The sequence below is a fragment of the Vulpes vulpes genome, chromosome 2 (assembly GCF_048418805.1).
Source record: "Vulpes vulpes isolate BD-2025 chromosome 2, VulVul3, whole genome shotgun sequence".
NCBI classification, from domain to species: Eukaryota; Metazoa; Chordata; class Mammalia; order Carnivora; family Canidae; genus Vulpes; species Vulpes vulpes.
Window position 1 is genome coordinate 126,685,574 of NC_132781.1, and position 25,950 is coordinate 126,711,523.

A 25,950-nucleotide genomic window follows, 5' to 3' on the forward strand; every position below is an offset into this window, starting at 1 on the left:
AGTAGAGTAACAACTATTCATAGATATAATCCTGGACGATATCTTATCTTCAGCCAAAATCATCTCACTGTAACTGTACCTCCAAACATTAATTAAATAAAAACAAACCTAGGTTAAGCCACTATTTACCTGACAAACTTAAAAATCACCTGTCAATATTATATACAAAAGTTGGTTCCATATAAGTTGGCAAATCGAACTCCAATAAAAAAATATACCAAAAAAAAGTTGGTTCCATAAGCTAGTCTGGTAAAAATGTATTGTCAATAAATACACATTTAATAGAATAAGACATTATTGTTTGTATATAATAAAGACTATATTTTTTGTATTTGGACAGTTTTAATTTGTCATCCTAATTTGAACTAGGGTTCCATTCATTTGATAGGTCTTCAAACTAACTGTAGGCTTTTTTCCCCCACCAGTATAAATCTATTAAATATTTTGTGCCATCATTTAGCTGACCTTCAGGGGCTTTAAGTATTTGGTTCAGAAGATAAAATACTTACTGAGTAAATCATTTTTTAAGCTAACTCTGAAAAAAAAGCCATTCTGTTATAGATGTGACTTTCAGATGTTCAAATTTCTTTATACTACAATGATATAAAGATTTTTCTATGATATAGCTGTTTTCATTATTCACTTAGCAATTTTGAATGCATTTCAAAATTCCCATAAAAGTAAGCTTAACATATAACCCCATTCCTTCAGCTTCTCTCTCATGCCAACCCCTCCTCCACTTACTCTCTTCTTTCCATTCCCTTCACGTAGCAGAGCTCTCCATTACTGGTATACATGCATTATGGTTAAGATACTTACTGTGGAGTGTTTACTTTTAAGAATAGGTATCAGCAAAACTTTCTAAATTTAAATGCAAACATATCTTGCTTTCAATCCAGAAACAAAAGAAACTACAGCTATAGTTTCTCTAAGTAGTAACACCTGTAAATTCTTTATTTGTTGTTGAATTTGCAGTTTTACATTTTGTTTGTTCAATACTGGCCTTCATCTTGTTATCGAAGTAACATTCTGATTTTACTTTTTAGTTTTTGCCAATTGATGCTTTCCTAAGCATTACTGAAAAGCCTAGCTTTAATTCCTCCCCTCCAGTCTAATATGTTTAAAGTTTATTATTCAAAAACAGGAAAACTTCCTTCATCTGTAATAATAGTAATTAGCATATACACTAAACTGCTGCAAATATCAATAATGAGGACAAAGGATCTCACTGTAAAGTTTTAAGTAAAAGCCAAATATTAGTAAACTAAAAGCAAATGTAATGAACATTGTTCTGCTCAGTTACTTTGGGGCATAGATAAAAGATATGCCACAGCGGAAGACATATACCATATGGTTTCACTCATATGTGGAATTTAAGAAATAAAACAAAGGAAAAGGGGATCCCTGGGTGGCTCAGCGGTTTGGCGCCTGTTTTCGGCACAGGGTGTGATCCCGGAGTCCTGGGATCGAGTCCCACATCGGGCTCCTTGTGTGGAGCCTGCTTCTCCCTCTGCCTGTGTTTCTGCCTTTCTCTCTCTCTGTCTCTCATGAATAAATAAATAAAATCCTTAAAAAAAAAATAAAAATAAGAAATAAAACAAAGGAAAAAGAGAGAGAGAAACTAAAAAACAGATTCTTACCTAGAGAGAACAGGGGGTTACCACTCACCAGAAGGTGGGTGGAGGAATGGGTAAAATCGATGAAGAGGATAGCATGGAATTGTTGAAACACTATATTGTACACCTGAAACTAATAAAACACTGTATATTAAGTACATTGGAATTTAAAAATAAATAAATAATAAATTCTTAAACAGATATGCCAATTTAGATTTAGAAATAATATTAAGTCTTAGACAGCAAGATAATTTTTGCTATTTTCTTTGTTTAACTTGAAAAGGAAAGAGCTGATAGGATGAAAGGATGGATGGGTGGATGGATGGAGAGAGAGATAGTGACAGCATTAAGATATAAATGTTATGGGAAAAAGAGACAAATTTCTCATGCAGAAGAACTCCAGATAATTTATATAGATAATCTACCCAAAGGAGGAACAGTTGAACTCCCCGTTTCTTTTTCTTTTAAGATTGATTGATTTTTTTAAAAGATTTTATTTATTTATTCATGAGAGACACAGAGAGAGAGAGGCAGAGACCCAGGCAGAGGGAGAAGCAGGCTCCATGCAGGGAGCCTGATGTGGGACTCCATCCTGATTCTCCAAGATCACACCACAGGGCTGACAGCGGCACTAAACCAGGATCATGACCTGAGCAGAAGGCAGATGCTCAACCCACGAAGCTACTCAGCCCCCCTAAGATTGATTGATTGACTGATTTGAGAGAGAGAGAGAGTGAGGAGGAGGGGTGGGTGCAGGAACAAAGGGAGATGGACAGAGTCTTATGTAGACTTTTCTCTGAGTGTGGGGTGGACTCAGGCCTATCTCACAACCCAAAGATCACAACCTGAGCCAAAACCAAGAGTTAGTGCTTAACTGACTGTGCCACCCAGCTGCCCGCCACAAACTCCTTACTTCTTCTTTTTTTTTTTTAATGTCAGCATTTCTTTTGTTTTTTTTTTTTTTAAGATTTTATTTATTTATTCACAAGAGACGCAGAGAGACAGAGGCAGAGATATAGGCAGAGGGAGAAGCAGGCTCCGTGCAACCGCTGAGCCACCCAGGTGTCCCTCCCATTTCTTAAGAGTAGACTACATGTACTAGATACACAAAGAAAAAGGAAGAGTAACTTTATAGTGAAGGAAACTGATGAATATTGCGCAGTCAGGTGATCAAAGTCAACAATCAACAGTCACAAATTATGTTGATAGAATGTACTCTTGTGGGCAGCCCTGGTGGCACAGTGGTTTAGCGCTGCCAGCAGCCCATGGCCTGATCCTGGAGACCAGGGATCGAGTCCCACATCAGGCTCCCTGCATGGAGCCTGCTTCTCCCTCTACCTGTGTCTCTGCCTCTCTCGCTCTGTATCTCTCATGAGTAAACAAAATAAAATCTTAAAATATATATATATATATATATATATATATATATATACTCTTGTTATGATATGATAAAAATAGAACGTTTGCTATATGACCTTCATCCAAAAGATATATAACCCTGCTCTAATAATGATAAAAAACATTAGATACATTTCAGTAGTGGGGGGTAATTTAAAATATACCTGACTAGTACTTCTCAAAACTGTCACGAACATCAAAAATGAAAAGTGTTAGAAACTGCCACAGACAAGGTAAGTGTACAGGAGCCATGATGACTATATGTTATGCGATATTTTGGGTGGGATCCCAGAATAGAAAAAAGGCATTAGGTAAAACCTGAGGAAATGTGAATAATATATGAACTTTTTAAAATAACAATGTATCAATATTAGATTAATTGTTACCAAATGTACTATACTAACATGTTAATATAGGAAAGTGTATCCAAGGGATATATGAGAACTCTGTACATCTTAATTTTCTGTAAATCTAAAACTACTCAAAGAATCTATTTTAAAAATATATAAATGTTACTTGTGTCAAATCAAACCAAATTATATCAAAATATCAGTCTAGGGCAGCCCGGGTGGCTAAGTGGTTTAAGCACTGCCTTCAGCCCAGGGCCTGATCCTGGAGACCTGGGATAGAGTCCCACGTCAGGCTCCCTGCATGGAGCCTGCTTCTCCCTCTGCCTGTGTCTCTGCCTCTCTCTCCCTCTCTCTCTCTCTCTCTCTCTCTCTCATGAATAAATAAATAAAATCTTTAAAAAATATATCATAGTCTAAATTCAACAGATAATTTCTATCTCTTCAACTCATTTATGTCGGCATCTTGTTGATACCAAAGTAAAGTAAAAGAAAATTAAAGTGAAAGATTAAGTTAACAAAGTCAGATTCCGGGGGGGGGGGGGGGGGTGTACTAAACTTCTGAATGATGGACTCTTTTTTAAAATTTTCAGGAGAAAAAAAATTTTTTTTCAGGAGACTTAATATTGTTTCTGGAAATCTTAGCTCAGCTGCAGTAAAAATAAAACCATATTCACAGGTTTTACTTCTTCCTTTTTAATCCTTATGACTTTTATTTCTTTTCCTTGCCTTATTAAACTGGCAAGAACTTCCAGTATACTGTTAGCTAAAAAGAGCTTTTTCATAGATGAGAATCCTTATGGGGGAGAAACATTGTATTATTAGGTTTATAGTGTGTATATTTTTAAAGATTTTATTTATTTATTCATGAGAGACACAGGAGAGAGAGAGAGAGAGACAGAGAGAGAGAGAGAGAGAGAGAAGCAGAGACACAGGCAGAGGGAGAAGCAGGCTCCGTGCAGGGAGCCTGATGTGGGACTCGATCCCTGGTCTCCAGGATCACGCCCTGGGCGGAAGGCAGTTACTAACCTGCTGAGCCACCCAGGGATCCCACTAAATAAAATCTTTAAAAAAATTCCATACACACATATATATAGAAGAGCAGGAATAACTATGTTAATCCAACAAAATACACTTCAAACCAAGGATATGGCCATAGATAAAGACAAACACTCCATAATAATAGGAAGGGTCAATACCTTAAAATATGCATAATTATTCTAAATGTATGTGCCTAATAAACTTCACAGTATGTGAAGCAAAAGTTAACATAATGAAAGGAAGAAATAGATAATTCAAAATTGCAACTGAGGATTTTAGTAGCATTTGATAAGACAGTAAAAGCAAAAATCAGTAAGGATATAGATGATCTAAACAAAAATATCAACCACCTTAATCTAATTGACATCTAAAGTACACTACACTCAATAACTTGAGAATACACATTCTTTTCAAATCCTATATTTCTTTTTTAAAAAGATTGTATTTATTTATTCATGAGAGACACCGAGAGAGAGAGGCAGAGACACAGGCAGAGGGAGGAGCAGGCTCCATGCAGGGAGCCCAATGTGGGACTTGATCCCGGGTCTCCAGGATCAGGCCCTGGGCTAAAGGAAGCACTAAACTGCTGAGTCACCTGAGCTGCCCAAATCCTATATTTCATGTACCAATTTAGAACATAAGCATGCCATTAAATCTCAGTAGATTTCAAAAGATCAAAATCTTTAATAGTATTTTCTTTAACTGAAGCAGAATTAAATGTTGATGCTGTCACAGCAAATTAAAGTGGAATCTTTGCAGGTAAGGCCCACATATTTGGTTCCCAAACCTCCCCAGGTGACTCAAATGAGAACCTATGTTGAAAACCAGTGATCAAGGCATATAGCAGAAGCCAGCAAGGGAAATAGTCAAAAAAGATTTAAAAAAATGATTGCATCTGGTGAGTACAGTGACAATGGGAGAGGCAGATAATTACTTTTATATAAGTTCTCTATTATTTTATTTAAGAGTGTGTGTATTGCTTTGATAAAATTCCAAATTTACTACTAAAAATTTCTTCCTCTAAAGAGTACTCCCCATATACCCTTATGCAACTGGATTCTCCACTGTTAATTCTCTACCTCTGATCTCTGTTTTCATCAAGACACCTATCCCAATTTTAAATTACAGATTAATGTGTTTGCAGATTATTGTTTATTTCATTCCTTAGCTTCTAAGCTCCAAAGGGGCAGAACAACGCCTGTTGTATTTACCAATGTACACCCAATACCTAGTACACAGTAAGTATTCAGTATATATTAAAGTTAGTGAATTATTAAATGACTGGATTTATTTTTCATTTCTATGATAAATGTGTATTACTGTTATAATACAGGATGATATATGCTGTTATAAAAAGAAAAAATGTATTTTTAATATAAATAAATAAATCAGAGTGAATGTGGTATCCACATTTATGCTTGCTTAAATTCCTTTCCTGGTTCAGTCATTACAGATGAAAGAAATGCAATGCAATCTTCAAGGCTCAGTTTACATGAGTTATACCAGGCTTTTGTTGTTGTTTCCTAAGGTCTTATGCTCTTATTTTATATTTTCTCACTTATAAATATTTTTAGAAAATCTAAATATTGGTAGGGAACATGGAGACACAAGATTAAACCTTCCTGGCACCTGGGGCACTCAGTTGTGTAAGTGTCCACCTCTTGATTTGGGCTCAGATCATGATATCAGGCTCCTGGTCCTCAGCAAGGAGTCTGCTTGAGATTCTCTCTTTCCCTCTCCCTCTCCCTCTCCACCCCCCACCCGCTATTCTCTCTCTCTCTCTCTCTCTCTCTCTCAAATAAAAATAAATCTTTTTTAAAAAAATCAAATCTTCATCTTTAGAAGTAACTCTGTATGTGTGTTGCTTTTGAATAGATGATTTGCTTATTTTCTACATTTAGGGAAAGATTGATTTTTGGTTTGTACAAAAAAAATCTCTCTCATTCACTTCTCCATTCTACTCTATGTACTCTAATATCTAGTGACACTAAATCTAATCTAATGTAATCTGATCTCTAGTGATATGGGGAGGATGACAGCTGTTTCAACCTAGTTACCTTTGGAAACATCTCCCTCCCTCCTATCCACTCCCCTCAATACAGTGAATGGTGAAAGCCAGGCAACAGTAAGTTTTTTTATTATATACATATAATATATATAATAAAAATATATTTAAATGTATAATACATATTTTAAGATATAATTATATATTATAAATATATATAATATGTCTATATATAATTATTATATGATTATAACTTATAATTATATAATATATATTTATATATAATATATTTTAAGATCTATATAAATTTAAAATATTTTTAAAATATTTTATTTATTTATTCACGACAGACACAGAGAGAGAGGCAGAGACATAGGCAGAGGGAGAAGCAGGCTCCTTGCAAGGAGCCCAATACAGGACTCAATCCTGGACTCTAGGGTCACACCCTGAGCCAAAGGCAGATGCTCAACCACCGAGCCACTGAGGCGTCCCAGGTTTTTTTTTAATTATATTTATCCAAATATTATTAATATTCAGAAGGAGAATATGCCTTAATTTTGGTCATAGCTTTATAAATATCCTTTTATTCACACCAAATGAACTGGTTTTGATTTTGCAGCAAGTATGCAAGTCCCCTCCAGTGTGATGATGAGCATTTACCACCCATATGTATGTCAAACCAAATAGCATATTCATCTGTTAACAAAAGCCATGTTGTGTCATATTTTAAAAGTTGACCAATAACATTATTGCTTTTGGAATTAACTGAAATTTAAGATTTACACTAGGCTGATGAAATTCAATTGCATAAAAGTAATATTTGCAAAGATTAATGGTTAATTAAAGCTATTGTAGTGCCTAGGGTTTATCATTTTCTCAAAAAGCAAGCAACTCAAAAAAAAAAAAAAAAAAAAAAAGAAGAAGAAGAAGAAGAAGAAAAGGAAAGGGCACCCCGGGTGGCTCAGCAGTTTAGCATCACTTTTGGTCCAGGGTGTGATCCTGGAGACCTGGGATTGAGTCCCACATCGGGCTCCCTACATGGAGACTGCTTCTCCCTCTGCCTGTGTCTCTGCCTCTCTGTCTCTCTGTGTCTCAAATGAATAAATAAATAACATCTTTTTAAAGATAAAAAAGAAAAGGAAAAATTTTGAAGCTACAGAATAACAAAGTTAGTAGTATCCTAAGGTTTTTGACTCTTCGGTGTTATTATTTTTTTAAGATTTTATTTATTTGAAAGAGACAGAGTGAGCAAGAGAGAGAGAGCACAAGTGGGGGCAGGGGAGAAGCAGAGGGAGAGGGAGAAGCAGACTCCCCTGCTGAGCAGGAAGCCTGGGATCCGGATCATGACCTGAGCTGAAGACAAACACTTAATTGATTGAGCCACCCAGGGGCCCCTCTCCTGTGTTTTTACAGGAGTTTCTACTGCAAGAGGTCCTGAGTTCAGAGTAAGTAGAAGCTACTTTTTGTTTCCCCCACAGCTTTGAGATCAGTGAAGGAGAGTTATTTCACTGAGGCACCAACCCCTTGACATTCAGCACTAACCCAAAGGCCTCCCTCCTCTTTGTACTGGGAAAAAAGGAGACGGGCTCCCTGCTCCTTACTTGTCAGTGTCTTTCTGCTGATGGGTTCTCAGGGCAAGTTAAGAGTCCTTGCTGGTTTTGTTTTTTTCTGAACCTGAACTGCAGTAACTTTATACATAAGCCGATGAAAAGAATTTTGAGCTGTCCAGTGTACTTTTTAAGAGTCCGTTTGTTGGACAAAATATGAGGAAATGTGGTCTATTTTATCACTTTTTGTTTGTTTGTTTCTAAATACAGATAACAGTACCTAGGACAACCTGGAGGAACAGGTTCTGCAACCCTGCCCAGCTCACCTGTTATCTGATACCACCACTTAGATGGCAGAATGAGGGACGTGGTGTAACGGGTTTGGAAATGTGCCCAAGCTGAGGCCACAAATGCAAGAAGCAGCCCTCATGTTGAGAAGTGGGAAGGGTGGGACAAATCACTACTTGACGTATGCCAGTCACATAATTTCACAACAGAGTGGAAAAAGGAACCCCACACAAAAGGAAATAGAAAAACGTTAGAGTGAAGCCACTATATAACATACATGTTTTTCATAGATCAACCCTAGAAATATAAGACATGAATGTGCACCCCCGTTTTATCGATGGAATTCAAAGAGACAGTTTTACCTTTAGCAAGATTTCCACACTTGGTTTCTGGTGTACGTGCATCCGTGCCCACACACACACACACACACAAATATATATTCTTTTTCAGTGAAATATGCCATTTTCTTAAAACCTGTTTTTCACCAACAAAGTTTGCCTTTTGTGTGATTATTCTGTTCAGAAATATAAATTATATATAATTAATATAAACATATACCATAAATCTTACAAAATTATATGAATGATCATTATACAAATATGTTTAGCACCTATTTTGTGGATAGCCCATTGCCTCTAAGCCTCTACATTTTTCTCTATTGCCCTAAAGCAAGTGTTTTGCTATCTCTCCTAATTTTTTATTCTTCCAGACTGAATAAAAGTCTTAAACAATTTTTTTTCAACAGTACGAAAACTAAGGGTCCTTCCAGGGGAAGTTGAGTGATATAATGAAACAGTCACTCAGAAACCTGGTTTCTGGCCTACAATTTTTAAATGACTGGTGAGAAAGACCGGAAGTTCCCAATAATGATTATTATAGAAAATCACTTAATCTCTTAGAGCCTCCTTTTCCTTCTTATAAAACTAGGGCATTGTGTAATTCTAAAATGGCTAAGTGATTTCTAAGTCCATTCCAGTTCTAAAAGAACATGATTCAAAGCTGCTAAAGACAGACTTTTAAAACTGATCGAGATTTATATGTGTACACACGCACTGTGCAAGGGGAGGAAGTGTACAGTATTTTACACCAGGACTTTACAGTACATCATTATCGGGACTTTTTTGTTTGTTTTTTTGTTCCTGAAAAAAGTGTCAGGGTGGCAATGGCCCAGCAGGGGGAGTCCTTCGGAGAAGCCGGGGTCGGGAAGCAGTTCCCGCAGCTCCCGCTTAGCCTCCAGGCGCTTCAGTCCGGATCGCCGGCAGCGCTCAGCGCTCAGCGCTCTGGGGAACCACGTCGCCGCTCAACTCGGGACCCAGCGGAATTTGTAACCCCCGCTGGCCGTCCGGATGGTGAAGGCGTTGCCCTGGGGGAAGGCGAGGGTGCGGATGGTGCTGTGGCTGCGGATGGGGGTGCTGAAGGAGCCGCCCTCTTGCAGCTCGCTGTGGCTCAAGTTGAGCGCGCTCCGGCTGCAGTCGGTGCGCAGCCCCCGGAAGGCGCCGTGCAGGTTCCCGGGGGCGCCTTCCCTGCTCGCGGGCTCGGGCTGCAGCCGGAGCCGCTTGGGGTCGCGGCTCTGCAGCGCTTCATCGCAGCGCTCGGAAATCTCCCGCAGGATGGCGTCCACTTCCGCGCAGTCCTGCCCCGCAGCGCTGAACAACTCCTCCAGGCTCCTTTTGGCTGTCGCCCTGAGCAGGAAGGGCTCGGCCGTCGCTCCGCGATCCCGGGACTGCGTGATCATCAGCTTCTGCAAACGATGCGGAGGAGCGCCCAGCTGGGGCCAGCCGGACACCCCCCGCACCCCCCTCCGCCCCGGCGCTGGGCGCGCAAAGCGGCCCCGCGCGCTCGTGGAACTCCGCGGACTCAGACGCGGGCTGCCGGCCGCTCAGCGAGCCCCAGCCGCCCGCGCCCTCCTCCCCCGCCCGCCGCGTCCCGTACTGGGACCGGGTGGGGGCTGCTCGGGAACACTGCCGACGTCCCGCAGTGTCCCACGCGCCAGCACCCCACTTACATCCAGCACCGAGGCCAGGTGTCGGGTCCGACTGGCAAGTTCCTTCAGTTTCACGTTCCGCTCTTTGAGCGAGGCGATCTCCTCCTGTTTCTGGGTCAGCGTCACGTGCAGCTGCAGGAGGAGACCCAGACACTAGGACGTAGGCCACCGTGGTCGGTCTCATCTGTATACTCTGCGTGAATTATACCAGGATCCTAACCTCTAACCTGGAACTGGGGACCCAAAGCCATTCGCACTGGTGAGAGTAATAATCACTTTTGTTTATTTGACCTTTGTTTTTACAAAGCACTTGGACAAAATGTATCTCCATCCTCAGTGTAGCGTGGTGGTGAAGAGTACGGACTTGGGCAACAAGCAGATACACGCTCTGCCTCTGAAGTTCCATCTTCCTGGGCCTCAGTTTCCCAACCTGTAAAATGGGGCTAGTAACGGTATCTTCTTGTTCAGTGGTTGTAAGTATTAAATGAGAAGAAAAAGTAAATTGATAAGCACAATACCAGGCACATAGGAAGCCTTCAGTAAATATTGGAAAAATCTGGTAGGTAGGATTATTCCCGCTTACTGAGGTTGGAAAATGAGGAGAGCCACTAGAGCCATAGCAGCTACCTGAAGCACTGGCCCGTCCACTGGTTCTGACTTACACAGGGGCACATTCCCCCTCCTGCAACCCCCATTTCCGCCCTGGGCCCCATAGTCAGTCCCCAACCCGGGATTCCTGGCGGCCAGCCCAGTACCCCTACTTGGTTATTCTCAACGAGCGCGTCCCCCAGCGCCCTCTGGTTCTGGTCGGCCACCTCCTTCCAGTACTGCTCCGGCGGGGGCACGTCCGGAGGGCGCAGCGGCGGTGACTGCAGGGCCCTTGGGTCCAGCGGCGGAGAGAGACAGGGCCCGAATGGCAATACGTCGCAAGGAGAGAAGGGGAAGTCTCCGCCGGCCAGAGGAGGCGACATCAAAGAGGATGAGTCTGAGGAAGAGCGGGAGCTGGGTTTGCAGCCTCAGACTCGTGCCCAGCAAGCTACAGGGACAAAGCGCCACGCCAGGTGTAGGGTTTATGTGAAGATGTTGTGAAAGTAAAGCACCCCTCACTTTGCAATCCCCTCTGTCCCCAGGCCCTTTCTGGTATCTTCTCCATACACAGCAAGGCGCTCCATATATGCCTATTGAGTTTATCTGAATTCAGCCTCGGCGGGGGCCAGGTCAAACCTGCCTCAAGTCACACAGGTCTGCTGTGCTGTGCACTCCTGCCACCCAACCTCTCCTTGACCACATCACAGGGTAGGGCTCTCTCTTCCAGAACTCAAACGATAAACTGAGAAAGAGCTATTGATTCAGCGATCCATCTGCTCCATTAGAAAGGGTGTTGTCTCATAAAGATGAAGGAGCCCGACCCATTGACGAGTTACTGACGACGTTGGCAGGTGTCGGGTTGACCACCTTGCGCGACCACGAAATCGAAATCTGAGCTAGTGTGATTTGCGGAGTGGGAGACAACCCGCCTCCTTTATTTAAACTGCAAGGAGCCGGCACTTGCCTGCAATGAGGTCATCCACGGTGTCCCTGAACTCCTGCAGATCGAAGTCCTCTGCAGTTGGCAGACAATGGTTCTGAAATAAACCAGAGGCGAGAACTAGTTTAGGTCAAGTCCCGCAGGTCTGAAACCCTTGCAGGCCGCCAGGGGCCCTCCGGGGCCCTCTCGTGGGCCGCCGAGCTCCCACCGGGAAATCGGGGCCCGATCCCAGGCTCGGAACCCAGCAGGCCTGCACTGCCCTGGTGGCGAGCGGGTCCCCAGGGTCCTGGGGGGCGCTGAAGCTGCGCGGCGCCGTCTGAGGCCAGAGTCGGCTCCGCGCGGCACGGTGGCCCCCCGCCCGGCCTCCGGCAGGGGACAGTCCCCCTGACACCTGCCGACCCGCAGCCTCCGCGAGCCCCGAGCCGTTCCTCCAGTTCGACTTACCTCCGACCCGCCGAGGAGCTACGCCCAAGATAGGCGAGCGGGTGCGCGGACACTCCACCTTTCCTCCCCAGCCCCGCCGGCCAGGTGCGGGGCCTCCCAAGACGGAACCTGAGGCCTCAAAGCACTTGGGGGAGCCGCCAAGGCTCCCCCCTCACAGCTCACCCACCTTCTCCCCGCACAGGAAGGGAAAAGCTAGGCTAGGACGAGGGGTCCGGGATGCTACGGGCCGTGCTTGGGTTCGGCTTGCGGCGAGCGGGGCCTCTATCGCTCCAAGCGCGAGTTTGCTTTCTCCGCACGGTGTGCTGCACCGCCCGCCTCGAACCGGACACTCCCCGGGGTTCCAGCAGTGGGCCCGCTGCGGGAGGCAGGAGACCCTGGGCAGCTGGCAGCCCCGACGCATTCTTATTCCCTCCCTTCCCGCACATTGAGAGTTGACAACACTCTTGGCGCAGTCCCTCTGTTAATTCTCGCACAATGTAGGAAGCAGGCAGGGCCCAGAAAGGGATTCCTCCCCCTCTGATGAAGAATCTGAAGCACAGAGGAAGGGATTTGCCCAAAGTCCTCCAACTCTGAAATAGAATTGGGGCTCCTGCCCTGAAATGATAGTGACTATTTCAATCTTCTTTCCTCCATGCCTCATAGCCTCCAGCTTTTCTCCATTTTTAAGGAAAGCCTGCCTTCCAATGAAGACAGCACTGGGAAAAAGGAAAGAAGGCACAGGATGTGAGGGAATGCATCCAATATGCATGTCAGAAATATCTACTCTACTGATTCCACTATTATTAATGGATTCCTTTGTGTTAATCATATTCATGTCCCCAAAGCCCTTCCCAACTATTCAAATACTGCTGAGAAGAGGAACTTACTCTCACCCTAACCTTGAAGAAAGTATCAGCTTTCCTCCAGGAGGAGTGCTTCAATCTGGGAGACCTCAAGCATCAGTTGGGAACAGAGGCTATAAGGGGGAAAGGCGCTTAGAAAGGTCTGAGACCAATCCTGAAGCACAAGTTCTGTCCTGGTTGAAGGAGCAAGACACCAGACTCATTTTCCAAGGGCTGAAGGATTCCTCTTACTAGAGATTTGGCCAAAACCCTGACCACGAGATGGGGCCCAGGAAATGCTTCCTCCTATGCTAGGTCAGGTTCTTGGCTCATCTTGGACCTCAAACAAATACTTCTGGAGAGTTTCCTCTCTCTGGTCACCTTACCCAGCAGGAAGGAGGCTAGGAAATTTGACCTGACTGTGCTCTGGCCAAGGTTTTCCAGGGGATCTTCCTCTAGGTGGTGTCTGTACCAGCTCTGTCTCCCCCAGGAAAAGTCCTCGAACCCTTTGGCCATCTGGCACGAACTCCGTGCTTGAAACTTTGAATCCTACCTTCCCAATTAGATAAAAACCTGGCATTTTTCCAAACTACAATGGCAGCCAAAAAAAAAAAAAAAAAAAAAGACTAATACAGAACAAGATGTGAAATTTAAGTTCTGAATACTTAAGCAAAAATTCAGTTAAGAGCCTGCTTGGTTTTCATTACTTGCAAAATAAACATGGAGTAAGTGACTGGGCCTCTGGGTCAGTTGAAAGATGCTCTGGTATTGTCTTTCCTTATCTGAACATCCAGATCTAAAAAGAAAAACAAAATGGCCTCTGCAGGGCAATGCCCACTCTCACATCTCGCCTTAGCCATCTTTGCTCTCAGTGGCCACCTACCCTGAGTCCATCTGGGCTCTAATCCAATTCTAAAGGCATTTTAGGAATGCCCGGGAAGCTGTGTCCCACCACCAACCTCAGTTCTGGGGCGTGGTCTTATCTTCTGGAGTGTTCAGAGCTGGGCATTTCCCCCAGGACCCCATCTCCCCAGGACCTGCTGCCAGGAAGCTGGAACTGGCACTCTTCCTGTGGGTTGCATCTAGTTAAGGCCTCCTGTCCTTCTGGACACTTCATATCCCTCGGATGAGCCAGGCGGTCTTCTGGCCTCCCAGACACCAGTGCTGGGGGGCTCCGTCATCTACCTGGGGAGTGTCAGCCCTGACAAGTGGTAGAAGTGGGATGGAGTAAGAAAATAGGTTTTTGAGGGGGGATAAAAGTCAAATACCTCTTTGCCCCCATAAGGGTAAGTGACATGAGACTTTGGAGGGTGTGGGGGGGAGGAATGACTTTTTTTTTTTTAATGCCCAACTGCTCAAGAGCCATCTCTGCAAAGAGGAACGTTTTTGCTGTCAGAACTCTTCCAGAGTTCTTTGTCCTTTGTTCCTCTTCCCCTAAATGTAAACTCTATTCATCTTTTCCAGTCTTGATTGAGTAGTTATCCTTCAATCTTCACACTCCTTAGATACCCAGGGAATGAAAATTGTTAGTAAGTGTCTGGGAAGGGACTACTGGGAGCATGGACAGGACAGGTACCAGGTGCCCAGCGCTCAACTTTGCTCCCACCTAGTCTCTTGGCTCCTCGGGGCGCATCTCCAGATTCCTTGTCACAGCTCCAGGGAATAGACAGGGAGGAGAACAGGAGACCCCTTCCTTGGAGGGAAGCCCCCCAAGTGGGCCCCTCTGTTCCAGGTGGGTCAGAACAGCTCTGAGGATGCCGGCACAGCGGACTAGGCAGGAGGAAGACGTTCCGATCCTCGGGACTGAGATTCCGGCACGACGTCTGCCCCCACTAGCCAACTGCGCCTGAGCTCCCCGCCCAAGATGAGCCTTTGCGGAAGCGAACCCTGGACCCCGGAGTGGGAGTCTGGGCTGTCGGAGGCCGCCCGGCTTCGAGCGGAAGGGAGGTACCTGCGAGGCGGCCAAGTCACCGCTAGGCGGCGCGTCGGAGCCGAGTAGCGAGGAGCAGTCGGCGAGGTCCTGCAGGTCTATGGTGGTGAGGGCTGCGGGGAGAACCGGGCGCGCGCGCCGCCGACCCTGAGTCTCTCCGCCGGGGCTCGCCGCTGCCAGCCCCGCCGCGACGTCGGGGCCCGGGGCAGCAACGCTCTTCCGAGCCGCGCGGGCCCTTCCCCCCACCCCGGCGCGGGGAACCCCAGGCACCGTGCGGGAGCCACAGGCTCACCTGGCAGCGCAGCGGGCTCCGCGCCCCGCGGGTCCTCGTACGCAGACGCTGGGCCGCCGCCGCCGCCGCCGCCGCCGGGGAAGGACCTCCGCGGAGGGGCGAACTAGCCGGACACAGAAACGGTGACCCGGTCAGCCTGGGGCCCCGGGGCGTGCGGACCCTGCCCGGCACCGGCCCGCCGCCCACCTTCCTCTCCAGCTTCCCGGGCTTGCAGAAGGGCCGGCCCCGCGGCGCCAGCATCCTGTTGGGGCAGATGCTGTCGAAGGCTCGGCGTCCGGCCGCGGCGCCCCGGCACGACTGCATCCCGCCTCCCGGCGCCGCGCATTCGGACGCGGTGGCCGCGGCTGGAGAGGCGAGCGGCTCCCGGCGGCGCTGCGCGCTCCGCCCGGCGCCAGCAGGGGAGGCGCGTGGCGGGCCGCGGCCGGGGTGGCTGTGGCGGTGCGGAGGGAGGGCCGGCCCGAGGGAAGACTCGCGCGGGCGGGGCGGCTCGCGCCGGAGCGCCGGAGGTGGCGCCTCCAGCCCCGGACAATCTGCGCGCGGGCGGAGGCGTTCAACCCAACCTGGCAACGGCGCTTCCCCCGGGAGCGGCGAGCGCGGGGCCCGGGCCCGCGGGCGCCCTTTCGGAGAGCGTTGGCGCCGCCGCCTCCCGGGCCGCGCCGCGAGAAGGCGCAGAAGAGCGGGACGAGCCCCAGCGGCCCCTCTCACGGGTCCCGCCTCTCTGCTCTTGGACAGCAGGGATGAAAACGTTAACGAGCCCTGGTTCATTCCCGTCGCACCCCAGCCATAAGGCACACTCGTCAAAGCCAGCCTCTGGCATCTGACCGCCAGATCTGGGGATCCCTGGGTGGCGCAGCGGTTTGGCGGCCGCCTTTGGCCCAGGGCGCGATCCTGGAGACCCGGGATCGAATCCCACGTCGGGCTCCCGGTACATGGAGCCTGCTTCTTTCTCTGCCTCTCTCTCTCTCTGTGTGTGACTATCATAAATAAATAAAAATAAAAAAAATTATGACCGCCAGATCTGATGCGGATGTGGAATTGGAGCAAGGACTCCCCAGACCTGCCCCCGGGTTACAGAAGACCGTTCCCCCCAGGCTGGGGGCGCACTTCTGGTTTTGACTCTCGGGCTAGGACACGCTTTCTCTTGGCCTGATGCCCCCCGCACTTTCCCGGGCAGCGACGCACGAGTGCAGCCTTTAAAAGCGGCGTCTGAAGATTCAGGTCGACCCCAAATCCCCTAAGATCCCAGTCTCTTTCTAACTCCCACCCGCACACAAGACCTCATCTGCCCACCGCAGCATTTGGCCACCCCGGTTCCCAGCCGGCCTTGCTGGCTCTGCCGAAGTCCTGGCTGCCCCTCCCAAGACCCAGGCCTTTCCCAAGAAGGGGCATCTCTAAATCCCTGGGTGAGGGCATCTCTGTCAGACCACTCTTACATCAACATTGAACATCTAAAATTATCTTGGTAAGCTATTGGGAACCTTGTGTCTCATACCCAGTAGTAGCGATGAAAATCCTCTTTTAAACTGGCATGATCCCTTTTTTATTTCTCCCTATTATGTGGATTAATAAAGACAGTGTTGGAGATGGTTCTGCAACAGTAGAGCTAGTATAGACTCAGAGACTTTTTAACTCCTCTACAAATGCGGGGACCTGGCTGAGGTAAGGTCAGGCATCTAGAGCTGGTGTGGTGTCACTGATGGCGAGGTGCTTTGGCTTCAGGGTCAGAGTGCCTGGGATTGGACCTAGGCTCCACCAGATAGGTCAGCCCCAGATCTTGAGGAAAAGCACAACGCTGAGGCACCTAGCTGGCTCAGTTCGTGGAGCATGTGATTCTGATCTTAGCGTTGTCAGTTCCAGCCCTACATTGGGTGTGATTACTTTTAAATAAAATTTTTTTTTCTTTAAGGAAAAGCATAACACTTCAATAGAGGTGCTATTAAAGTGAGATTTTTGTAATGCAGCTGGTGCTTGGTGTGGATAAATTAATGTTGATGTTTTAAGGAGGCTTTTCAACTGCACCTCCGACTTCCCACAACTTATTCTTGGCTTTTTTTCTGATTCCTGTGTAGCCTAGTCACTAGACAGTCTTCTATCCCTATCCATCTTTCCAGTCTGTAAAAGTAGTAGGGAAGCTCTTAGTTCAAAGTTGAGCGCTTAGTTCAGAGCTTCCCTACTCTGAAGCTCTGGGATGCTTCTCTGGGGAGATCTCTGGGGAGATCTCTACACATGCGACCATCCCTGATTTTACAGAATATTCATTTTTCATCAGTGAGTCCTAAAGTGTAGTAGAAAAATAGGGGCACTGTACATAAAAATGTGGCAAAAAGAGCTGGAATAGCATGAGCATATGACTCCTAATCTGAATGATTCTAGAACCAACTCACCCATATCAATCTTGGCTGATGGAGTGAATGCTGATGAAAACTTTTCCCCCAAATCACTCTTTTGTAGAAGAGCCAGTGGCCCTACTCTCGCCCTTAACAGTTGGTTTAAAGGGCTCTAGATATTTTGGGACTTAGTTCAGATGATATTTTTCCTCCTCCTCCTTTTCATCATCCCAGACCAGCTTTTCCTCAAACAGCTTCAGGATCACCACTTCTGGATGCCTGAGCCAAAGGCAAGCAAGTTCCTGGAGAACTCAACACATTAACATGTGGGGAGAGAAGGGATCTGAGGGGCTCAGAGCAAATGCTCTAGGTACCGGAGAGTACCTGGGGTGGTGGTGGGGGGGGGGCTTGTGGAGAGAAATACAAGGAAGAGTCTCAATCTGGTTTGCATTTGCTTTTTCATTTATGGAAATTTGTCTTACATTTAAATTGATCCTAAATGTAGTAGAACACGACTTTGTTCCCCAAAAAAACCTTTTAAAAATCTTACAGAAAATTTGAAAAGCAGTGCAATGAATAGCAGTATGTTCCCCTCCAATAGCTAACGTTTTCCTCTATTTGTCTTTTGTTTCATCAAGTTTTTGTGTAATCTCCCCCCCATTATTGTACAGGCTGCCACTAGTCTTCATTACTTGAAAATTTGCTATATGTGCAGGGGGATTTATATGGGACATCTCATTAAACCCATACCTCTGAGGCACCTGGCCGGTGCAGTTTGTTAATCGTCTAGACTCTTGGATTTGGCTGAGGTTGAGCTCAGGGTCATGATCTCAGGGCTGTGAGATGGAGCCCTATGTGCTCAGTAGAGTCCGCTAAGGATTCTCTCTCTCTCTCTTTTTTTTTTTAAGATTTTATTTATTCACAAGAGACACAGAGAGAGGCAGAGACACAGGCAGCGGGAGAAGCAGGCTCCATGCAGGGAGCCCGACTCGGGACTCAATCCCGGGACTCCATCCCGGGACTCCAGGATCACCCCCTGGGCCAAAGGCAGGCTCTAAACCATTGAGCCACCCAGGGATCCCCCTCTCTAATCTTAAAAAAAAAAAATCTATGCCTCAATGCTAATAAATAGGTTGTTATTTCTAATTCTACAGAAGAGACTCAGGCATAGAGAGGAGACTTGCTCGGGGTCACCCAACAAATGGACTCCGGGCCCACTTGTTTGCTATTTTAAACTACCCCAGGATCCCATTTAGGCTTTACCACAGCGCTATCAAGATTGTCAAGCTCAGAGAAGTGAAGACATTTGCTGGAAGTGACAGAACTGAGAATCCCCTAGCTCTACAGCAGATTCATAACAGAGTAATGGTGAGGAGACAGCGGTGGAGTTGACTCCAGCAAGTCTCACTTGTTTTAAGATTTTATTTATTCATTACAGACAAAGAGAGAGGCAGAGACACAGGCAAAGGGAGAAGCAGGCTCCATGCAGGGAGCCCGATGTGGGGACTTGATCCCCGGTCTCCAGGATCACACCCCGGGCCAGGGCTGAAGGCAGCGCTAAACCACTGGGCCACCAGGGCTGCCCTCGGTCTCACTTCTTGACTTGGATCTCACGCCTGTAACAGGACTGGAGCCAGGAACTGTGCTGGCTCTCCAAATATGTTCTCTATCGTGTCCACTGAATGGAAGGCACTGAGGAGATAACTTGTCCCACATCCACTTCAGGAAGAGGATTTTTTTTTTAAGCATTTTTACAAACCTGTAAGTGGGAGAAGTTGAGCAGTGGAGCTCTGGACTCTGATCACCTGCCTTCAAATCCTGATTGCTCTAGTATTGTTTACCCTCTCTGTGGCCCAGTGCCCTCCTCTGAAAAAATGGCATAATACACTCTAGAATTGTTGGAGGGTAATAATGAATGCTGAACACAGTGCCTGGTACATTTAAGCTCCCAATGATGGCCATTACTATGGCATTGTTATCCTGGGCTCACATGCAGCAGGTGTAAGACAAAAGCGAGCTGTTGAACCAAGTCATTGCAGGTTAAATGGGCCCCATTTATAATGGCCGCAGCAGCCTGCAAAGCCTTCATTTCCAACATCTGTTAGCTGTCAGAGGTCTTGTTTTGCCCTAGCCAGCCAGCATGTGTGGTCCCCAAAGCTTCCCAGCTGGGCATCCTCTGTGCCCCACCCCCCTGCCCCTCTAGACAGCCTGAACCGCTGTGGGTTCTATTCAGGTTCACTTCCCACCTTCCTCTGGACCTCTGGGAATGAGCAGTCCTTAGTCTCATAAGAGGGTTACAAAATACAGGTCTATAACTGACCCTCTCAGTGACTGTCATCTCAAAGGACCTGGGATTCCCCATAGGTATCCTAACTACAGAGTGGAAGGAAGGGAGGAAGGCAGGACCCCTGGGTTGTTACTACCTCTATTCCCCAGCTGCCTTCACCTTCCTCCCCACAGATAACACAGGCAATAGTAGCATTCAGACGAACGAAGACAGCCTGTTTATTGGGGAAAGACTCGGGTCCCTCATGTGCTCATAGCAAAATAAATAAAGGGGGAGACACTACTATCATACACTATTTACAACCTTCAGGATGACCTCCTGACCAAGTGGGAGCCATGAATGGAGACTGCACTCTTTCACAGTAATGGGAAAGGTCCAGCAGCCGGGGCAGGGTAGACAGGAAACCAAAGGTCTGTTTCATTTCAACTTCGGGGACAGGCTGCACTTCTCTCGTATCTGGAAGGGCAGCATGTGAGTCAGGGAGGTTTCGTTTATGGCCACCAGAAGCTGCAGCTTGCCCAGGCAGTCCTGCAGTGCGGCCTCTGGGTGCCCGCCTAGGCGCAGGTCCACGGGGCGCGGGAGCTGGAGCATACGGTCAGCCAGCGCCAGGCAGCAGATGGCCAGCAGCGAGGGAGTGTAGCTGGTGAAGGCGTAGTCGGCCAGGCTCAGCTCCGCCACCCCGCGCGCCAGGGCTTGCGCCTCCAGGGCTTCCGAGACCTCAGCCTGCCCCGCCTCCACACGCGCGTGCGTGAAATGCTCCAGGAAGAAGCTGATGGTTGGCGCGCCCAGGCTGAAGTGCAGTTTGTGCAGCACGATGCACTCGAGGTTGCAGAGTTGCTGCCGGGAGAAGGCACCGCAGCACAGGGCCAGGAGCTGCTTCACGCGCGGCGGGTGCACCTCCACCTGTAACACAGGGGCGCTCAGCCCCCGCAGCACCAGCATCCAGGGCCGAGGCCCAACCCAGTTTCAAACCCGGGAGAAAACCAGGACTCCCCCCATCCCTTCCAGCGAGACAGCTGGGCCTTCCCCTCTCGGTCACTTCCACTTTAATCACTTGGGGCGTACTTCCAGCGCGGGTTCTCTAACTACTGTCCAGCTAAAAGAAGGTTTGAGAAATTTTAAATATATTTTTTTTCCCGGAGTCTAGAATAGCATGGCTACAAAGAGCTATTGAGATTTACTTTGGGGACTGCGGCCTATTTCTTTAGGGGCCCGATGAAAGCGTTGGCTGTTCAGTTTGTGGGGGAATCATCGTGAAATTAAAGCTGTGGGGTGTATGCAAACGTGTGACAAAAGGAATTCAGAGAGGCCAGAGCTACATCTTGTGCGCTGGAAAGCCGGGTGGTGGCCAGAGAGTGGCCGAGAGTCTGGCTGTACCCTAGACCCTACCTGGTGGAGGTACCTGTTTGCACGCGATGAGCAGGGATGTGACCCCAAGCAGCTGGAAGCAGTCGGCAGCCACAGGCGTGGTGGTCAGAAAGCGGTCCAGAGTGTTCACCGTCAGGCAGAGCGATTCGAAGGAGAGGCGGAACCGGCGGTGCACGGGGATCAGCCAGCTGAGCAGCTTACAGCGGGACTCGGCCGTCACCTGCGGGGGACGTGGGAGGGGGGCCCTTTGAGCTTAGGGCCAGGAGGGCCCGCAGAAGGAACCAGTCAAGAAAACTCAGGGAGCTTCCCTGGGGGACGGGACAAGAAAGAAAAACCTCAATGTGCTGCAGACTGGGAAACACTGGGACCGCGCTGCTGCGCCCAAAGCGCGGTCGGGCTCGTACCTGGCCCTGCGCCGCGTGTGCATACACGTTACCTCGCGTAATCCTCTCGGCAATTCAGTGAGGGGAGAGGGCCACCGCCTCGCAGCTGCAGAAATAAGCTCAGAATCGTTAAATAAACTTGCCCGGGGGCGGGAGGAGTACGGACTCAGCTCCTCCGCCTGCTGCCGAGTTCCCGCTAACCAGCACGGGCACCTCGGGCAGCTGCCTTAAGCCGTCCAGGCCTCACTGTTCTCCGTTGGTAAAATGTGGCTGGTGGCCCCCCCCCCAGGCCCTCCCCGCTCGGCCCGCGAACCTCCGTGCCCCGGGGCGCGTGGGGGGCAGACGGAGCGGAAGAGGCAAGAGCCCGAGGGAGGAGGAGCGCCGTGGGAAGCTCGCTCTACCAGCGCCTCACTTGCGGCTGCCGCGCCAGCGACTCCCGCGGGTGGAAGTGGCTCTCCCGCGCCTTGCGGAAGACGTAGCAGCTCCGGCCGTAGTCTCGGAAGGTCTGCAGGTCCAGCTGCACCGCCTCCTGGGCAGGAGGGGGCAGGGGGCTGCGGCCCAGCGCCGCGCACGCGGCGGGGCTCTCTGCACCGTCAGACCCGGAGCTGGGGGACTCGAACAGGTCGCAAACACCGGAGTCTCCGGGGAGCGGGCACGGCTGCAGCGGCTGCAGCGGCTGCTTTCTGCGGAGGCGTGGGCGCCTGCTCTTCTTCACCGGGGCGCGGAGGTTCTGGTCGTTGTCCCGCTTCCCAGCGCGGGCGGCGGGGCTCACGAGGCTGCTGGGGCAAGGGGTCACCATGCTGCCGCCCGGCGGCCGCGCACCGGGGAGGACGAAGTGGGCTGGCCGGCCCGCGGGCGAGGCCCTAAGTACTCGGCGGCGCCTTCCCCCACCACACCCCCGGCTCCTCACTGGACGATCACCGAGCGGCACGGGGCCGCGCTTTCCCGGCTAAAGAACCGCTTCGGAGCGAGCGCCTGGCAGCCGGGAGCCCGCGCCGCAGGCGACGGAGAGGCGGAGCCACGCCCGGCCCCGCTCACCCGCTCTGCCCCGCGGGTTCCGCGCGCGTCCCGCGTTACCCGGGTAACGCAGCGGGCGAGGCGGCGGGAGCTGCGCGCGCCGCGGGGTGGGGGTGGGGCGGCGGCCGGGCGGAGTGAGCCCTCCCTCCCTCCCCCCTCCCCGAGAGAGAGAGCGACCGTCGTGGCCGGGGCCGGGCGCCAGGGCGCCCCTCAGGCCGACTATAATCCGTAATTCAAGGTCAGTTTCCAACCAGAAATCTGTCGGCGCGGGGGGGGTTTCCTCGGTGACCCTCCGAGGCAATAATTTTTTTTCTTATAGATCAGTTAATATTTATTTAGAAAGTGCAAGTGTGGGGAGAAAGGGCAGAAGAACGGGGAGATAATTTTTTTTTAAGATTTTATTTATTCATAGAGACACACAGAGAGAGGCAGAGACACAGGCAGAGGGAGAAGCAGGCTCCATGCAGGGAGCCCGACGTGGGACTCGATCCCGGGTCCCCAGGATCACGCACTGGGCTGCAGGCGGCGCTAAACCGCTGAGCCACCAGGTCTGCCCGAGCAATCATTCTCATTCCACTGCGTTTGTAATCGTTTTAGGCAGGCCCCCAGGATCCGGTACCCCTCCCTCCCCGCGCTGGTTTCGGGGAGCAGAGCCTCCGCAGGTGCTCGAAACCAGGCGGGAGGACCACCCCGCCACCCTCCCCCCCCCCCCCCCCCCCCCCCCCCCCCAGTCAGGAGCGGGTCCGCACTCCCGCAGCGTTTGCTGCACACGTGCCTCCCCAACCCCGGGAGCCGGAGCGGTTAAGGACGTGACGTAGTTGGAGGGTTGCATTGCTAGCCCGATCGAATTCCTCGCGGCCTCTTCCGTTTAGGTTGTTAGCTCCCAGCCCTCTGCCCCTGGCGGCTCCACCTTCCCTGGTTATTATTCCCTGCTCTCGGGGTCTGCACCTTCAGAAGCGCACAAAAGTGGAGGAGCTGGAGGCGCCCAGGCGGGAGAAACGGGGCTGGGGGCTGAACGTGGCAGTGTCCTCAGGGCACTGATGGTTTAGAACCTAGCGTCCTGTCCTGGGAGAGGCTGGAGTCCTAAGCCTGAAGTCAGTCTCTCTAAGGGGCCCCAGCTCTTGGGAAAAGGGGCACAGTAGCATCTGGTCAGCCTTCTGGGGAGGTCTCGGTGGCAGGAAACTTACAGACCCCTCAGCCTGATGAACTTTCCAGAGGTACTTCAGGTGAGGCTGCTAGGCGTCCCAAGAACAGGTTCAGCCATTCCCACCTCATTTAAGAAGAAACCTGACAAATGTCAGAAATTTAGTTGGCTGTGGGGTGTTGTTTCTTAGGGATGCAGAAAAGAGAAGGATTTGGGGTTCTGGTCAGTTTTATTCCTGTTTCCCTGTAACCCTGAGCAAAGTCTTTAGTCTCTAGACCTAAATAGCGTCATTTGTAACTTGATAAGCTGAGAACCACCTGTCGTTCAAAATACAGGTGCCAAAACTTGCTGTCTCCTCTCAAGCTGTTGTGGGGGAACCATTATGGGATGAGCAGTGAAATCTGTGCAGAGTGGTCAGATGTCAGAGTTTTTCCTTGAGAAGCTTTCTGGATGAGGAGGAAGGACCTAGGAATTCTGATTCTTATCAGCCCAGATGGCCATGGGGTACAGTGGAAAGAGCACAAAGTCCCTCCTAGGGTCAGAATTGTTATTCCCATTCATTGGTCATCATGGACTAGCTGTTCACCTTCTCTGAGTCTCTGTACCTCATTTATTAATATTTGCCTTAAGGTCAAATGAAATATGTTGAAAGCTCAAAGTCCTTAATATGAAACCTGGGGGGTTACCTTAAAGCCTTTGTTGAGAAGTCAATATTATCACCCTGGAGATACTCTGAAAAAGTAAGATGATCATTTTATTCACCTGTGGATGTGAGGCTAGTGTCTGTAGAGTTAACTCCCAACCAAGGGTGCCTGGGCTCTGTTCAGATAGCTCTACTTCTCTATATTTGTGGAATATCTGCCATGCCCGATACAAGACAGTGATCAAGGCAGCATAGGTCCTGGGGTGCCTGGCTGGCTCAGTCCATAGAACATAAGACTCTTGATCCTAGGGGTTGTTAGTTCCAGCTCCAGGTGAGATGTAGAGCTTACTTAAAAAAAAAAAAAAAAAAATCTTAAAAGCTGCATGGGTCCTTCCCTGGCAGAGCTGACCCTGTACTGGGGGAAACAAAGAACCACTTGCCACATTTAAAAAATTGTTATGGTAGAGGATCTCCTGAGTGTAGGCTTGACAAACAAAATACAGGACACCCAGTTAAACTGAAGTGTCAGATAAATTTTAGCATGAGTATGTCTCAAATATTGCATGGGACCTTACAGTGCCTTGTAGGTACATTAAATGTTTAGAACTTACCCTAAGCCATTGAAGAGGTCTTACCAAAGAGAGAGAATCTGTCTTTTGTTTTAAAATATTGTTCTGGTTGATGTGTGGAAAATGGATTGTAGTAGGGGATAAGACTGGAGGTCATTTGGGTGCAATAACTGTGGTATGAACAATACGGTGCAAGTGCTCTTCATTTTCCCTATGAAGGGTTTTTAAAATTTCTCTTTTCCAATCTGAGACCTGCGTGCAATGCACCTGTAAGGTACTAGGTAAATGTAAAATACTTTAAAGTTGTAGAACCTAATTAAACCCAGGCTTCTTTAATGAAAGCTGCTTAATCATGATTTGACCCTGTTTACTTTCAGATGTGTTTTTTGAAATCTTCAGGATGGATAAGTTATCTTATTGTTTTGATTTTTTCCAGTGTGGCACTCCAGCTTCAGCCACAAGCCCCCATACTACCCTGCCCCAGCTCTTGGACTGCAGTGGAGGTGGGAAGAATGCATTTACTAAAAGTAGCTTGTTTAGTGGAGTAAGTGGTTTGGGCTTGTCACTTACATGTGGACAGTTAGCACCTCAAATGATTCTTAAGCTCACTTTTAAGTCCCTAGAACTGATATCTGTCACTAAAAATTTATTTACTTGCAACTATCATTTTCTGTTAATGTATTTAAGTGTCCAAATTGAGAAGTATTTAAGATACTTGAAGTCAGGGGATCCCTGGGTGGCTCAGCGGTGTGGCACCTGCCTTTGGCCCAGGGCGTGGTCCTGGAGTCCCCGGATCGAGTCCCGTCCCACGTCGGGCTCCCCGCATGGAGCCTGCTTCTCCCTCTTTCTGTGTCTCTGCCTCTCTCTCTCTCTCTGTGTCTATCATAAATAAAAATAAATAAATCTTTAAAAAAAAAAAGGTACTTGAAGTCAGACAAGTTTTTTTTTTTCTGGTATTTAGTAAAGGGCAG

General features: G+C 48.6%; 2 protein-coding genes and 1 long non-coding RNA gene across 4 annotated transcripts in view; 1 reads left to right on the plus strand and 2 right to left on the minus strand.

Annotated features, from left to right (window-relative positions):
• Positions 1-9,253: 9,253 nt before the first annotated feature.
• On the minus strand, positions 9,254-15,644 carry MCIDAS (multiciliate differentiation and DNA synthesis associated cell cycle protein). Its single transcript, XM_072749935.1, has 7 exons — positions 15,428-15,644; positions 15,242-15,344; positions 14,971-15,062; positions 11,779-11,851; positions 10,988-11,211; positions 10,248-10,358; positions 9,254-9,983 (listed from the first exon to the last, which is right to left on the minus strand). Exons 1-7 carry the CDS (start codon positions 15,542-15,544, stop codon positions 9,543-9,545), a joined length of 1,161 nt encoding a protein of 386 aa, XP_072606036.1. The 5' UTR covers positions 15,545-15,644; the 3' UTR covers positions 9,254-9,542.
• Positions 15,645-19,013: 3,369 nt separating this feature from the next.
• Positions 19,014-22,578, minus strand: CCNO (cyclin O). The gene is made up of 3 exons (XM_026018727.2): positions 22,019-22,578; positions 21,258-21,443; positions 19,014-20,758 (listed from the first exon to the last, which is right to left on the minus strand). The coding sequence occupies exons 1-3, from the start codon at positions 22,403-22,405 to the stop codon at positions 20,273-20,275; spliced, it is 1,059 nt and encodes a 352-aa protein (XP_025874512.1). The 5' UTR covers positions 22,406-22,578; the 3' UTR covers positions 19,014-20,272.
• Positions 22,579-22,794: 216 nt separating this feature from the next.
• Positions 22,795-25,950, plus strand: part of LOC140597941 (uncharacterized) — a 34,782-nt gene continuing 31,626 nt past the window's right edge. For both annotated transcript variants that reach the window (XR_012000013.1, XR_012000012.1), the window contains exons 1-2: positions 22,795-22,861; positions 25,416-25,482. This is a non-coding gene — a long non-coding RNA (uncharacterized lncRNA). The remainder of the gene's footprint in view (positions 22,862-25,415; positions 25,483-25,950) is intronic.